The 16849-nt window shown below is 35.4% G+C and overlaps 1 protein-coding gene across 1 annotated transcript in view; it reads right to left on the bottom strand.

Annotated features, from left to right (window-relative positions):
• Window positions 1–1809: 1809 nt before the first annotated feature.
• Window positions 1810–16849, bottom strand: part of LOC136822650 (dystrophin-like) — a 54467-nt gene continuing 39427 nt past the window's right edge. The window contains exons 27-43 of the mRNA XM_067078921.1: window positions 12859–13037; window positions 12316–12466; window positions 11821–12060; window positions 10036–10170; window positions 9610–9835; window positions 9268–9328; window positions 8033–8169; window positions 7480–7773; window positions 7110–7267; window positions 6666–6872; window positions 6288–6359; window positions 5765–5904; window positions 5241–5291; window positions 4702–4840; window positions 4309–4400; window positions 3074–3296; window positions 1810–2600 (exon numbers count right to left, since the gene is read on the bottom strand). Coding sequence (XP_066935022.1) covers window positions 2385–2600; window positions 3074–3296; window positions 4309–4400; window positions 4702–4840; window positions 5241–5291; window positions 5765–5904; window positions 6288–6359; window positions 6666–6872; window positions 7110–7267; window positions 7480–7773; window positions 8033–8169; window positions 9268–9328; window positions 9610–9835; window positions 10036–10170; window positions 11821–12060; window positions 12316–12466; window positions 12859–13037 — 2721 coding nt within the window. The 3' untranslated portion in view covers window positions 1810–2384. The remainder of the gene's footprint in view (window positions 2601–3073; window positions 3297–4308; window positions 4401–4701; window positions 4841–5240; window positions 5292–5764; window positions 5905–6287; window positions 6360–6665; window positions 6873–7109; window positions 7268–7479; window positions 7774–8032; window positions 8170–9267; window positions 9329–9609; window positions 9836–10035; window positions 10171–11820; window positions 12061–12315; window positions 12467–12858; window positions 13038–16849) is intronic.

The following is a 16849-nucleotide window of genomic DNA, read 5'->3' as shown; positions in this document are numbered from 1 at the left end:
CATCTATCATTCATAATTCGAACTTATTCTCAGTTTCCGTCAGGGGGAAGCCCTCTTGAAATACTCTCTATAATTCGAATCTCTCTGTTATTCGAACAAATAAGATTCCCTGTTTGAGTTTAACTTAACAAGAGTCGACTGTAATCAAACAACCTAAGAAAGTTCTGCCTCTTTTCGTAAAAAAAGAAATTGACCATACAAAATCCTAAAATTCTAGCTAGAGCTTGATTAAAGTCTGTCTCAAAATAATTTGCAGCTGAGACAAAAATGGCTGTAACTTTTGATAGAGTTTGAAGGAAGTTGCGATTTTGTGCTCGTTGAAAGGATATTTGTGATTGTGAGTAACTTGATTCGAATTCTATCAAAAGTTACAGCCATTTTTGTCTCAGCTGCAAACTATTTTAAGACAGACTTTAACTCCGTAGTTCCAAGTGGTTTCTTTGGCAATACAATATCATTTTTTGCTGCTAGGTGTTCTTCATTTACGTTTTTTAGAAGTACTTTTCCTGTTGTTTTGGAGTAAAATAATTAAGGTAACTTGTCTAAGACTAACTCCCTCTATCTGTCGCTCTCTGGATTTTTATTTTTTTGCGAAAATTTAACGTATATATAGAATACATAGGCGTTTAGAAAATTTTTAAGTTTTAGTACAAAATTTCTAATTTCAATCGAGTAAAAGGATTGGATGACATTTCTATGATACTGGATTTATTTTCCGTTTGAAAAGAAATACTGACTCGAAAAAAATATCATTTTTTCACGATCTGTTTTTTTAATATTTTTGAAATTTATTTTTCAAATTTTGACTTTTTCTTTTTTTGTTAGTCATTTTATTTTGATCACGTCCTCAATTTTTTTTTCGAAATCCAAATTGGTAAATATCTTTGAATTTGTAACAATTATAAATATCTATTAATTATTTTTTAAGTCTAATTTTTTTGTTGTTGTTTTTTGCTGTCAATCCTCAGGAATCTATATTGATGATGTGATAGAATATTTTTATTTAGAATAAAATTAAAAAACCCATTATTATTAACAAATTATTTCACTCTTTATCGTCTTCTTCCCGTTCATTTTTTAATTCGCCTTCTTTTTCGCTATTTAACCAAATTTTTTTTCAGTTCCTGAAACTACCCTTATTTAAAAATCTTTTGACATATATGATATCTGATTAGTTTGTTGTTTGTTGGATCAGTCGGGTTTGCTCAGTCATTTGATTCGTTCACTACTTTTTCAGACCGGTAGATCAATTCAGTCGAGTCTGTCAGTTAGTTTGTTCCTTTTTTGGGCTATTATTTTTGTAGGATCAGTAAAGTAAGTTTTCAGTGGGGCCGGACAGACATACTTCGGCTCAGTTAGTAATTTCGGGCAGTCTGGCCGGACAGGTAAAATTGTTGGATCTGTCGTTAAGTTCAGTCGGGTCGGGCAAGTATAATTGTTGGCTCAGTTGTTGAGTTCAGTCGGGTCGCACAGAGATATTTGTTGGATCTGTCGTTAAGTTCAGTCGGACCGGACAGATATAATTGTCGGATCTGTCGTTAAGTTCAGACGGGTCGGAGAGACAAACTTCTCGGCTCAGTTCTTAAGTTCAGTCGGGTCGGATAGGTATAATTGTCGGATCTGTCGGCCCGGACAGATATAATTGTCGGGCCTGTCGTTAACTTCAGTCGGGTCGGACAGACATACTTGTCGGATCGGGTCGGAGAAATTTAGTTGCGCGGATCGCAGCCAAGACCTCGAAATGGTTGTTTATTAATTTCATTCAAACATTTTATTATGAATAGGATAATGATAATGAACGCAAAGGTATTTTCAATTGTATAAAATTATTTCTATCCATAAAAAAGATTTTCTGTCAAAAAATATAAGACAAAACAAAAAAAACTTATTTACAAAAAGCAAAATAATACGCGAAAATAAAGCGACCTCGTTTTTTCTGGAGGCAAACAAAAACACAACATAGAATTCAGGGAAGGGTAAGGGAAGACAACAAAAAAGACAAAAAAAATTATTATATGGACAAGGTACAATATAAAAATATATATAAGCTATAAATATTTCTTTTAAATTTCAAAATAAATAATTTCATGTATCTATCGACCTAATTGTCCAGACTGGTATTCGATTTTACAAAAACCAAAGCTTCAGTAGCAGAAAAGGTTTCGGATATTTTCTTTAGGTCCTCCAGGGATCTAAAAACCGTCCGGTGTTCCTAGAACTTTATTTCTGATTCTGAAAATGGGTAGATAGAAAAATGACATTATTTCTTTGTGTATTAACAATAAAGCGCTAATTCTAAAAGATTCAATCTTTCATATAAACACTACTAACACAAGAGAAAAAGCAGAACAATACACTAATAGAACAAAATTTCCATTCCTCCGTTAATCCTCATAACTTGATGTTGGGAAGGCGTGTTCGATTTCTGCGGTCACATGATGTATATCCATCGCACGCTCATCTGAATATCCATTCTGACGGCGCCCTAATTCGGGCGAGCCGTGATAAGACGATGAGGGCGTTAGAGCGGGTGTTAGTCCTTTAGGTGAGGGTGGATTCGTACTTCCGCTTGAATTATGTCGTTCACGTTCGGAGGGCGGCTATAATTTAACGAAAGAAAATAGATTTTAATGAGAAACTCCCATATACAAACATACAGCTTTCCCGATTCTAAATGTGAAGCCCATAATGCAAGTCAGGACGGTTCAGTTTTGTCTGCAAACAAAACTTCGCCCATTTGACGCACTTTACTGTACTACGCTACGTTATAAATTTGATACACTCTGTAGCTAGAGAATCATACCGTAAGTTGTTCTTATGTCGACATCCCTCTTCTAATTTCGACACCTTTCTTTAAAGATAGGAATGGTCAAAAGGTCTAGATCACTGATAGACAAAGGACTTTTTCCAATCTGTTAGCTAAGCAATAAGGGGAAAAAGGGGAAATAGTTTCCGTCAGCAATTCCGACCTTCCTATAATTCCTATCTGTAAAGAAGGGTGTCATCGGAATTAGAAGAGGGATGTCGGTATTAGACCAACTTACAGTAACAAGTAGAATGGAACTTCACTAACCTGTTCTAAGAGAAGTCGTAAGCGTTGTAATTGAGATTCTAATTGTCGATTATGGTCTTCTAGAATTTGCATACGAGCTTCTAAACGACCTTTGTGTTCGCGTAAACTCTTCGCTTCAGCGATCAACACCGTGTCTTGTGTATTTTCCGGAACGATTTGTCCGTTTTCGAATGAGTTACTTGGTTTGATTCCCTTCAGTCGGGTGTATTCTTCCATTAGAGATCTAGAGAAGAAAGCAAAGAGAATATATAAAAAAAACGTACTAATCATATCAAGATCAAGATCACCAACTTGACGGGCTTAATTTCAACAGATCTTAGATTTAACATATATATTTCTAAAATTTGAATATAAAATCTCGCATAAGTAAAATTTCAAAGTGATTATAGACATACTATCGGAAAAACGTTGGCAATCCTTTAGACAGATTTTATTCAAAAACAATACAAATCCAGTGCTTAAATTCGGGATGAGCTTATCAAATATTGATTCCTTAACCTTTTGGACCCGAATGCCGTACATATACGTCCTTGAGACGTTCCGAATGCCGTACATATACGCAATTTGATAGGCATGTCTTTCTCGCGCAATATCTTTAATTGGCTTGCTTTCTGATCGTTGAAAAAGAAAGAAAAAGAAAGTAGAGAGTCTAAGCTTTCCGTTGATATATAATGATGTAATGTTTTGATCACGGTGTGAGTCAGCACTTTTCAAATAAAAACAACTGATTCAAGATGGCAGACGGAAAAACACTGATTTTGGAGAAAAGTGAACAATGTTTGAAAAGCCCTTGTGACCAGTAGAATTGTTTTTGGATGCTAATTTTTGGTATATGGCTTCATGAGTAAGTATGTATTGATAAAATAGTAAAGAAAGATTTTATAATTAACTTTCCCCCACTTTTTTTTGCATAGAAAGTGAAAAATGCCAAAAAAGTGACACTGTCGAAAAATGAGGAAAAAAGCATTGGTGTATGTAAAGCTACCATTTAAGTTAGAATACTTGAATTGAACTTGTACCCAACCTAAAAGCTGCAAAACTTAATTAGCTTTTCAGGGATAGTTTACTTTTTGCCAAAAGATTTCTAGTTCTTGAGTTATGGCAAATTTCCCAAACCCCGCGTTTTCTCAAAAAAAGTTGCGCGCAGACAGCGTGAAAATATAAAAAACAGCGCGCTGGAAAGGTTAAATGTTTCAAACTCAATACTGATAGGTAAAAAATTCAACATTACTTACTGGTGTTCCTCTTCAAGACCTCGAATCATTTCTCCGATATCTTCTTGTTGTGATGAATCTAACGTCGCCAAAATTTGTGACGGACTTTTCGGCTGAAGAAAGAAATGAGAAATACAGGATAAAAACGGCGTGCTCAGGGTTTAAGCAAAATGTAATTATTGATTGCAAACCACGATTAGTTGATACTTTTTATTTCGCACATATCAGGACTGCCCTCTAATAATGATGTCCCGTTAGTCATCTTCAAAAGGTTTGACCAATAGAAAGAGAGCATTTTCCCCTGTTTCCCATGATTCTTATCCACCGCAAGATAACCTATATGAAGGAGACTTGTTTGAGCGAAAATCGAAAGTGAAAATGATGAACAACAAAAAGGCATGAAAAATTACACACCGTTGTGTTATTGTTTGTGATTTCACCGTTTAATGATTGACACATGAGCTTGATCAGATGATGTTCCTCGTTACCAATCTCCTCATCGTTACCATGGTGATTGGGGTGGAAGTCTGTTGAGTCGTGGTGACCGTTCATTCTGAAGGATATAAATGTAGAATTGCATTTTCAAAACAAGAATCTCAGCATGCTGATTTGTAACATCTCTGACTTATTCAGCCTGGTGTAAAATAGGCTATCAAGATTTCCTATTTTATTCTGAGGCTAGTCTAGCAAGCTAGACGACTAATTTAGACATAGTAAAAATAAAGCAAAAAATAATGGAGGGAAAAAATTTGAGTTTATACAAGCTAAATTCTGTAACAATAATCGTATTATCATATAATACCTATGCTACTGTATTACACACATTATAAGCGACTCCAGTCTATTCTGAGGCTAGATAGAATTGCATCTTGAAAATGTAGGAAGTGTTAAAAGTTAAAATACTAAAACATGGTGATTGAAACTATTGAATAGAAAAACAACAGTGATCTTACGTTGAGTCGAAAGTGAAGTTGGATAGATCAGGTGTCGTTGGTTCCGTTGGCCTGTTAAGAAAGATAAAAAGTAATAAAAAGTTGCACGGAGATAATCCCATAGATATTTTACGTGGATAACCGAGTAATCTAGGACTTTTAGACACCCTTTTGATTGTTTTCACGGGGTCCACTGTCGGCAAGCTCAATCTATGAACTGAACACAACATTGGAAGAAACAAGAATTCGAACTACGACCGCCTGGTTTGCACTGGTGACGCCTTAGACCATTTGGTCATCGTCCATCAAAGCAAGTCGTTCATCAGAAACCGTTGGTTCATAAAAACAACATATTTTGCGTAATGTGCTTCACGTCAGAAGGATAATAACCTTTATTCGGAATCATGGATTTGGTTCACCCACTACCATCTTGGTAAGGATAAGTCCTACCAATAGCCATGAAAATGAAGCACTTTCGAAACAAGCTTTGTTAAAAGCCATGCCGTAGATGATAGTGGAGAGTGAAATCAAAGGAATAAACATACGTTTCAATGGAACTTCCTTCCATGATGGTCTGCACTGGAAGATAACCAAGCTTCTTTGGTGGGCGACTCCTGTATCTTCGAGATTTGAATTTGTTTCTCATTAACTTCACGAAATCGGAAAGATCTTCACCCGTCGTCGTCTGTAGAAAAAAGAAGGAGAATAAAACATATTGTACGTGCATCAGAAAAAATAAGTCCAATCTTTACGCACAACACAAATTATTAACGATAAACCAAGGAAACCATGGATATGATTGGTGCAAAATAACCTTAAGAAGGCTCCTACTTTATAAATCATATCGAAAATACGATGGAAAATACGGTGTGAAACACAGTGACCTTCATAAAAGAATATCCGCTAGAGACGATGTTCGCTTTCGGGAAAGGGCGTGATAAGGTCACTTCACGTAAAACCTTAATATAAACTACAATAGAGTCCTTCAACTCGAACACGCACGAAGAACGTAGAGAGCTAAGAAGAATTGGGGTTATGGAGCTTCCGTGGAACACAAATGAGACTTACCGCTAAGCTATATTGATGCATAGGATGAGTGACACGATGACTCTTCGAGACACGTCCAGACCAGAAGCAAGTCTAAATAATTAATTGATTGGTAGATAGTAATCAAACCACATGAACAAAAGTAAAAAAGGTTGGTACTTCAAGCGTAAGCTAACGGCTATTATAAAGACATGGAGCAAGTAGCATTTGAGAATGTCAAGCTTGCTTTACTACTTCAAACGAGCTAATGATTCTCTAACCAAATTAAATTGATTCAAACTACTAGGGTTTTAAAATATATCTGGGCCAAAGATATTTTGTGAACAAAAATATCATTTGTATTATTTTGAAAATGTTATTGAATGAAGTTTTCGCCATAGCATTCAAACTTTTCCTTACCTGACAAAGATCAAAGTTAAAGCATTTCAAACAGCGATATCTGAAACCAACAATCGGGTACTCTTTACAAATGCCGCATTTTGCGTCATGTTTCGCAGTTTCGGCGGACGCTAGCCTGTGTAATACTGGCATCCAGACTAATGATTGTGGTTCGGCGTTCGTCCAGGCTACAAAGTTGTTGGAGTCGATCGCTGAGTTGTTTTTAGCCTAGAAAATGAAGACAAATGACAAAATTAGAAAATTTATAAAATCTAACCCTAACAATATACAAAAACAGTAATTTTTTGAAGCTTATTTTTCTGCAGTTTTCAAGGTCCGGTTCTCGTTCACTTGTAAATTTTGCCTCTTAAAAACAGTAAATAAAAAGCCTCAACTCCTGAATACACTTACAGGATTTATAACAAACAAGAAACCTAAACGAAGTAAGATTTTCAAAGAACTTACCATTTCAAAGCAGCTCCTGACGCTAGGTTCGATATTGCTACCACCGAAGGCAGCGATTTCACCAAGTTGTCGAGGAATCTGGACGCAATCGTGTAATAGCAAACCAAGTTTTTTGCTGTCTGCGTGGCCGGTGTTATCCGAAATTTGACGGAATAAATCTAGAAAAAAATAGCAAACGAAAGTCATAAACTGTACACTTGTATCAAAATCAAGTAAAGATTCTGAATTAGGAATGTATACGCCTGTCTTGGTAGCGAAAGAAGAGTGACGAAATTGTTATATGTGTTAATTGCTATATTATAGAAGGTTGACACGCTAATTTTGAAAGATTAGTTAAAGTCTAAAGTGGATGAATTTTAACCCTACTTACATTTCCATTTATCTTCTAGTTTAGCACGTGACATCAAAGTAATGGCCGCTTTGAATGATAAAACTCGTAATTTACCGATACGACCACTATCGTAAACGTTTAACAACCAGTTTAACGTCATATCGATACATTGTGAGACATTTATTGATTCTTTACGATTCGTATCGATACTTTCGAATATGGTCGATAAAACGTTGATGATTTCTCCGACATCGACCAGGTTATCGTTACTCAATCGAAGGTTGTGTTGTTCGAATGCTTTCTTAATGTTTAAGTTCAATTCACACAAGTCAACTATAAGGGAAGGTAAGATGCAGGTGACCTTAAAAGAACAAGAATCTTGATGAACAGTACAGATCGGAAAAATCAAATTTGGCAAGAACTTATTTTCACGAGTAGCAATTTTTTTTAATTTTCAGCCACTAATAAGCGTTTGAGATAAAAATTAGGATTTATTCAATTTTGGCAAAAACTAATTTTGGCGATTAAAAAAAAAAAATTCATTCCAATTTCCTTTAGTTTTTTCTCTCTCAAAATTATAACAAAAACTTACGACAACAAGCCTTTTGCAGACATCTCAATTTCATGGAGGTACGATATGCGGCAAACTTGACGTCATTTAATTCCGATAAAGTGTGATATAACTCCGTCATCTTGGGGTGATCCCATTGTGTCGTTTTTGTGGTATGGCTGTGATAAAATAATTAAGGAGATGATAATACAAGGTGACATCGATAAGACTTAAATTTTTCCACTTTAACCCTATTGGCCCCAAGCTTTTTTGACTTTGGTATCCCCAGGGGGGGGGGTAGAATCTACCACCCTCGATTATTTTTGATCTAGAAGAGCTATGGTCATGAAATTTGGTACAGATGTTCTCCATCATGAAACAAATTTCCAGGAAGAAAAAAAAATTGATGACGTCATTCAAAAACCGATGACGTCATCATAAAATTTCCACCTTTCGGAAAAAAGCCCAAATATATGGTTTACAAAAATGTCTATTACAATCGAACCAATAAAGATAATTAGATTCTGTTTGAAGATTCAGAAAGATAAAATGTTGTCCTTTAACATAATTGCCGGTTTTGAATTTTCAATAAAGACTTTTTCTTAAAATCTATGCTGAAGATGAGCAAAATTTTCAAAATTTGATGACGTCATAAATGATGACGTCATCATTTTCAATTTTTTTTCTTCCATTTTTCAAATTTATATTGTCAAGGCCTATCACGTGTCAAAATTTGAAAATGATTGAATAAATAGTTCAGAAGTTATCAGCACTTTTAAATTTTGAGTTTTAAGCGATTTTAGCTGGGTTTTATGTCATGTTTCACAATAAACTCATAAAACCTGATCTGAACAACCTATGAACCTAAAATTTTGCACAATTACTCTTAATAAGATTTTGTTAAAAGTCAGAAAGTTTCAAGTCGTTTGAAAAATTTTTCTCAGAGATATTCACAAAAGAACTCCAGCGTGGTAGATTCTACCCCCCCCCTGGGGCTAATAGGGTTAAGAGATTTTGAGACGGGAGTTAAATATTTAAATCTAGAGTCTAGCTTGACATTCAAATTAAAGGAGCTGGTCAAAAGTGTCAATTTTTATCGTTCCTTCAGCTAACATTACCTTATAAACCTTACTCAATAACTCGAAAATACCTCGAATTAATTTGCATTCTTCGTGCAGGCTCACGAGTTATAGAGACTCCATTGGAAAGATAGTTAAGAAAAAAAAGAAGAAAATTACGGACGGACATCAATGAAGGGGACTAGGAACTACACTTACTTGATGAAATATGGCACTTTGTTCAATGCTTGTCCACGTTCCCATGGTGTCGGTACGCTTTCTGTAACGAATTATGAAATTTCAATTCATTAAAAAATAACTTTTGTAGCTATTCTCTCTCGCATTTAACAAGAATTTTGGTAGGGTCAGAATAGTCAGAGATATGTCATGCCTTTCCAACCCAAAAACAGAACTCTATACTCTATGTACACTTCCTTCACATAAGAAACTTTTTTGTTGGAGGGTGAGCAGAAACCTACGAAGTCAATGTATTCCAAATAAGATTATTCTGAAGTTTTGAAAAGTGTAAAGCAATCCTAAAAAAACTTTTTTTTCTCAAACCTTGCAACATCACTGATCCAGCATCCGAACCAGACATCAAATTTTGTAAATTCTCCTGTCGAATCTGGCAATCATTCAACAAATGTTTCCATCTGTCATGTAATTGGTCGATCACTCCTTCAGTCGGTTTAGCCAATAGGACGCCGTGGATATGACGTAATTCTTTGACTGTTCCATCCATCGAATCAAATTGTGTTTCCATGGATTGCGTTTGCTCTTGCATTCTCTGAAATAATTTGCAAAGAAAAAGAATTTAAAATATTTTAAGACATATTTGGTCAACCTAGCTCTCACATAATGGAAAACCGTCTACTTTATTTCTGCGGAGAGGGGACGAAATATCGTTGTCTCAAAATGTAGAATTTGTTAAGGTTTGATGTGTTCACAGATAGTATAAAGCAATTCAGAATCAAATCGAAAACATACCCTTGTATCACCAAGATAAGAGGCGACACTATCAACAGGTATATCTTGAGTGAGTACCCAATGGTTCACTATTTCTTCAGATTCGTTCAAAGTTTTGTTGATCTTTTCGATGTCCTCCAACAGATTGTTCACCAGCTAAAAAGGAGAAGATTTTTTATATTTAATGGGACTCTCCACGTAATTTAAGCATATTTTGGTATTCTTTCGATTTTTAAAGAGACTAAAAGTAACTTTAAGGCCGGTCTCCACTTACGCACGCTTCGTTGGCAATATTTGGCGTGGAAGCTTTGCTACATAAAGTGCGATAGCAGCACGCGCAAGTGGAGACTGGCCTTTACTCTCACTTTTATCTTCCATTCCAATAATTTAGTTGAACTTACGCTTGTCGAACTTAATAGGTAAGGTAACCATTAGAGCTTGTTAATTAAACAAGTGAAGAAAGTTTTTAAACAAAAATAGATAATAGATCAGAATCTAAGATTAATTTTTCACAGCATGCAATTGATTAGAAAAGTTCCTTCAAATAGATGATAAGCCGAGGATGTAGCCGTCACTTTTTCATTTAATTCAATACACCTTTTCGACCGTAGCCGCCAATTGCCACGCGGGCATTTTTTTGTCCGTTTTACCACCCTAAACTCGAGCCAATCCTTTTTTAAACTTTTTTCTATTGTCTTTAGATGCAAAAAAAAATGCCCGCACGGCAATTGGCGGCTACGGTCGAAAAGGTGTATTGTATATTTTGTAGTTTGAAGTTATAGTAACACCAGGCCACGAAAGCTTTGAAAAAAGTTCAAACAATATCACCCTCATATATTAAAATGAAGGGAAAAGATTTTGAGCTACTATTTACACCTTTCTCCAATATATGTCACGATTGGGGTTACTTTCATAATTGCTAGGTAACTTTCAGAGCCTTCAAGTCGAAAATAGTTTCAGTCCATTCCAACCAGCTAGAAATTTTTTTAGCTTGTAGACCAAAAGTGTCAGCTGTTTGGGGGTCACAAAAGCAACCCCTCTCTTATGAAAGTAACCCCAAATATCGGTAATTATCAAAGAAGTTCCAAAGTGATATACCTCGTTATTCAAATTAACAGTAGTACCCATTTCTTTTTTTCAAAACAATTAGATCTGTCTACAACTTTACACTTCAAACCCTTCAGGACAACAAATACTAGCTCATTAGTTTTTCTTCAACAACCCATCAATAAATTAGTTGTTTAGCTTACTGATTCATAAGGGAGAGAGCTTTAAAGAGTATATCATCTATTTTTTCTTAATCTCCTATTTATATCGCGATAAAACATTTTCGCTGTTATCTAATTGTTCTCTGCACAGTGTAAACTAGTTCTTAATCTGATTGTGATGTGTGTACACGGTCATTTCGAAAAAATCTATTATAGAAGTGTCTGGTTCAATTTTAACATGCTGTTTCAACTGATGGGAAAGGAACTACGATTCGTTTATTTAGCCTGGGATTGCATTGTCATTACAATGATCATGAATAATCTTTAAAATATGATGGACTGATTGATCGGATTGAGTCCAATAATATTTTGGCAATGAAGCCAAAAAAATAAGGTTGATGAGTATATGAGAGCTATTAAGGAACGTTTTCTAGTTTTTCTAATCTCGTCTTTACAACGTAGGAAAGAAAATACCTTATAAAATTGTTTAAAGGTGTACAAAACCCGCTGTCAAAAGAGATTAAGCATTTGAAATACCACCTAACATATAGATAATCAGTCAACCTTTTGCAAAATAGCAGAATAAAATGGATTTTACCTCTAATACAAGGCTGATAGTTTTCTCCCACTTATCCGAATTATTCTGTAAATCGAGCCATTGGGACTGGATGTGGGTCAGTTGTTCACGAAGACTACTTGCAACGCGAACGACCAATTTATCTCCTCTTTGAATGAACGATTCGTCTTGTGCAGATTGATGTTTCAAAAGGAAGTTGTGACCTTGTTCCAAAGCTTGTTCGATGACTACACGTCGCGCGTTCAGCTTGCCTTTGAATTCCTGCAAGTGCAAAAAGATTTGGTAAGTTTCAGCGACTAATAAATGTATTTGGATAAGCCTATTGTAAACGTATCTAAATAGAACTCTACAAGAAAATTCGAAAAAAACATGTCATTGATACCTATATTAGCAAAAAAAAAACATTTTCTCGTTATTTTATGCGAATTTGAAACATCAAATCAAATCAAGACAAGAGTATCCGAAAATACAGAATAAGATATGACTTTCAGTGATGAGGTAAATTCAAAATGGTACCTGATGGTGTTTATTCTGTTGTTGTACTTTCTCGACATCAGAAGCGATTGGTTGTTGAGACATGAGTTCTTGGCCAGCTCTTGATAACCAATCAACAATCTCTTGCATGTCCAATAACAATTGACGCCATTCACCAGTACCATATGACATTCTGTTGTTGGATGGAAAGATGGGTAATCTTATATCAGAACATGAAACAGGAAACATAGACTGTACTTATGTTATTTGAGGTATCCGCAACCTCTAACCTACTATTAGAATATGTGGTTTGATCGGATAAGAAGAGGACATTGTAACATCCAACAGGTGCTTGGTTCAATAATCATTTAAATGCTGTATCATCTTTCACATATGAGTGATGGCTATTAGCAGAACATTATTCTGCATGAGACTTGAATTCGCACGCGTTCAAAATGTAGCTTCACATGCCTAAAAAGATCGCCTTTTTATACTCCAAAGCACAATACTTAACTCTTAGAATCGATGAATTGATAAAAAAAAACCACCAGGTTTTTACTGAAATTGCCATTTTTGAAGTCTTACCTATCCCTGATATCGACGACTCGAACACCTAAACTATTCCAACGATCATTCATATCATCCAACTTTGATTGGAGAGCTGTCCTTACTTCACCGACTTCAAGATCCATGAGAATTTGTTTGCCAGTTTCGTTGAGTCCGTTAAACATGGCTTGATGTGATGCAATATCATCTTCGAGTTCCTGTAACGGGGAATTATAGAAATAATAAAGAGTCACAATGCACGTTTTTTAGAAGAGCATCCAAATTTTTTGAAGCCTTGGTATGTTCTTAACATTTTGAGTTTGAAACCTTAAAAATATGTTTTATAATGTTCTTATTTTGACCGTTTTGCGATTTCCTAAGAAATTTGGTGTTTTAGAGTCCATGAAGGACACGAAGCCTTGAATTGTTCTTAACCTGTTCTTGATATTTTGGCAAACGATATAATTGCTCCGGCCTAGGAGCCTTTAATTCTCTCTTCCGACAACGACGGTCAAGGTCAAGACATTTTTTTTTGTTTATCTAATCCGATGATCTATTCCGATTTAATAAAAACGGATCATCTGGATTTCGATAATATTGCGAAAGTATTTTAGAAAAAGATGGCTGCCGAAAGTGGGCTTAGCTGCAAATCTCAGTGAAAGATGTGATAATTTTCATCATTATTCATCATGATGTTTTGGACATGATTTATGAGAAGTTTGATGCATACTGGTCTAACAATGTGGAAAGACTTTGGAGAAATCTTGGCCATGAATCGTCAGCTGCTCGAGTGCTTAAATCTTGCATATGGCTAACTTCTCTAGTTTTATGGACGCACAAAACCATAAAACTTTGTAACTTGACAATGGAATGAAACTTTCAAACACACATCCATTGGAATTCGAAAGAGAATACTAAAATTACAACATTGCAGTGCAAATTTGAAAACGATCTGAGCAGTTTTTGTGGTGTTATGTGGCATGTGTATGGCTGAAATGATCCTGTTTTGTATTCATCATTTTTTGACTGGGTGACGGCTCCTTTTGATTTTTCAAACCCGACACAGATATTTTACAAACATATCACCATGAGAATTCAATAAAGGATACTAAAACACAATTCCTGTGTAAATTTGAACAAGATTGGAAAAGTTTTCACAGTATTATGGCTGAAAATGATCGTTTTTGGACTTTGCCGTAATTTCATCGCGGCTGGCGACCGTTCCTTTTGATTTTTCAAACCAGACACAGATATTTTACAAACATATCACATGAGAATTCAATAAAGGATACTAAGACACAATTCCTGTCTAAATTTGAACAAGATTGGAGAAATTTTCACAGTATTATGGCTGAAAATGATCGTTTTTGGACTTTGTGTCGTACTGTCAACTGCTCCAACTTGGGACGAGAGTACGCAACATGGGACTTGTTGATATCTGGTCTGTATTTTCACTCTGTAAAATCAAAAGAGAAATCGTGTATTTTTTAATACGCGGTTCATTAAACTCAAATCTAATGACTTTTGAGGTTCGGTGAAATGTTGGTGGAATGGCCGTCCCATGTTGCGTAAGATAGTCCCAAGTTGGAGCAGTTGTCGGTAATTTCATCGCGGCTGGCGACCGTTCCTTTTGATTTTTCAAACCCGACAGAGAATTCAGTAAAGGATACAAAAAAACAATTCCTGTGTTAAATTTGAACAAGGTTTGAGTAATTTTCACAGTGTTATGGCTGAAAATGATCGTTTTTGGACTTTGTCGTAATTTCATTGCGGCTGGCAACTGTTCCTTTGATTTTTCAAACCCGACCAGGGGGGGGGGGCACGCAGTTACTACGAGACAGTATGACACTTACTACCGTGGTGGTACTGTATTCAGAAGTTATGAAAACAGTTACTACACAGTGTAGTAACTGCTGTTTGGGGGTGGTGCCAAACACTAAAACTAGCACTTTTGGTGTAGTAAGTGCTTATATTTTAATTCTTTTTAAAGAACTTTCAGAATAAAAATTCTTTGTTAAAAAAAATATTTTTGTTATAATTCAGAAATTTTTCTCAGACCCAACTTTGAAATTATGCTTTCCCTAATTATCATTAAAATGTGCTGTTAACCAAGTAAATTAAAAGAAAATCTAGCACAAAAATGGCTTTAGGTTGAAAAATAATCGTAATTTAGGGTAATTTCGAGCATGTTTTTGATGATATCACTCAAAAACAGGGGTGGTACCTGGAAATCTATTCTGAAAACAGTTACTACCAAGGTGTAGTAACTGCAAAGGGTGGTGGTCCTGAAAAAAAGTGTTGAAAAAGCACTTACTACACATCATGTCTTGTAGTAACTGCGTGCCCCCCCCCTGACCCGACACAGATTTTTTACAAACATATATCACTATGATAATTCAGTAAAGGCTACTAAAACACAATTCCTGTATAAATTTGAACAAGATCGGAGAAATTTTCACAGTGTTATAACTGAAAATGATATTTTTTGGACTTTGTCGTAATTTCATTGGCTGGGGCGACCGTTCCTTTTAATGATTTTTCAAACCCGAAACAGGCTTTTTCCAAATATACCACTATTTATTACATACACACTATTGTACCATTTTATTTGGTTTATCCTACTCTCCCCAAGTATTACCCCAACAGAAAAAAATAATGCTTAGCTAAAAGCCAGTGGCCTCTAATTTAGGCTATTTTTCTCCCCGAAATTTTATCTGGACAATCAAATCAAGAACTTGGAAATATTGACTTCTAAATGTTTATCTCCTTTAGCTTTAATTTTGAACTTGTTAGTCGAGGATGAGTGGGCGGGGGTGGGGTTGGTTCTTTAGGCAAGAAAGTGCATGTGTAATCACTTAGAAGAGCTAAACTTCCAGCTGGTTTATTTATTCGTTAAGATTATTTCTCATACTCGCTCTGCAATAGAATTATTACTTTGCTTTCTGATCTGTTCTGATTAGCAGTTTGTGGGCAACGTTCTAACACAACTAACTCAACAAGCTCATCTTTCACATCTTTTAATCTCTTAAGCCGGAGCTTCCAGCGCAGCTGGTTTATTTGTTCTTAAATAAGAACGTGTAAAAGTCAATTTGTTAGCCCGTAACCTCAGACTTTTTAGTTGATTTTATGGGGCACACAAGCTGAATGTGACGAAAAGGTGGGTGCAGAAAAAACTTTTGGTTTAGCCATTTCCGGAATCAATTAACTAATTAGTCAATTCCGTTCGTTAAGTCTCATTAAGAATAAACGAATCCAATAATATCAGCGTGAAATTTGAAGACTTTTTGCGTTGGCGTAAGACATTGAACAATGATGATGAAGCGAATGTTTGAAAGAAGTTGTAACTAAGCGCAAACAGTTTTATCTTATTGTGACAGACAAGGGTGATTATGTGACCCAGTTGGTTCGTATTATACTAAGTGATTGATAAAATAGAAGGTTATCAAATTTACTACTGAGGAGTCACAATAACTCTCGAATACGCACGGGGAACACAAAATTGTTAGAGTTAAGGAAATTTCCGATTTATGGAGTAAGGTTTATAAGTCATTGTTAACTGAAGGGGCCATAATCCTTGTTCGAGTTAAGGAAACATTCGAGTTAAGGTCCGAGTTATAAAGGTCCGAGTTAAAGAAACTTAACCGTATTTTGGAAACAGTCGAGGGCAGATGACCAAAACTTATGGGTGAGGGATTACCCAATTTTTTTAACTCAAAGTACATGAAAAATTAAAAGCAGCTCGTCGAAATATTAAAAAACAAATACAAAAAAAGTTGACAAAGTAAATAAACACCATTTTGTGAATTTATAAAAAATCGTGCTTTTTATAGAGATTAAGGATTTGGAATGTTTCCAATTGATAGTTTGATAATTTTTTTGTTCTTTTCAGAAATGAGGATTTTAATCAGATTCTTAAACAAACAAGGAAATGAAATGATCAAATATTGGCTTTGGTGACTGATGAGGATCGCGTAGGGGTTGTAGGTTAGAGACTCCAGAATTCACAAAGGAATCACTGTTGTGTTTTGGA

This window comes from Clytia hemisphaerica, unplaced genomic scaffold (genome assembly GCF_902728285.1).
Source record: "Clytia hemisphaerica strain Z4C2 unplaced genomic scaffold, Clytia hemisphaerica genome assembly, whole genome shotgun sequence".
Classification (NCBI taxonomy): domain Eukaryota; kingdom Metazoa; phylum Cnidaria; class Hydrozoa; order Leptothecata; family Clytiidae; genus Clytia; species Clytia hemisphaerica.
The sequence above is the reverse complement of the archived record's forward strand: the minus strand, read 5'-3'. Positions and strand labels throughout refer to the sequence as shown.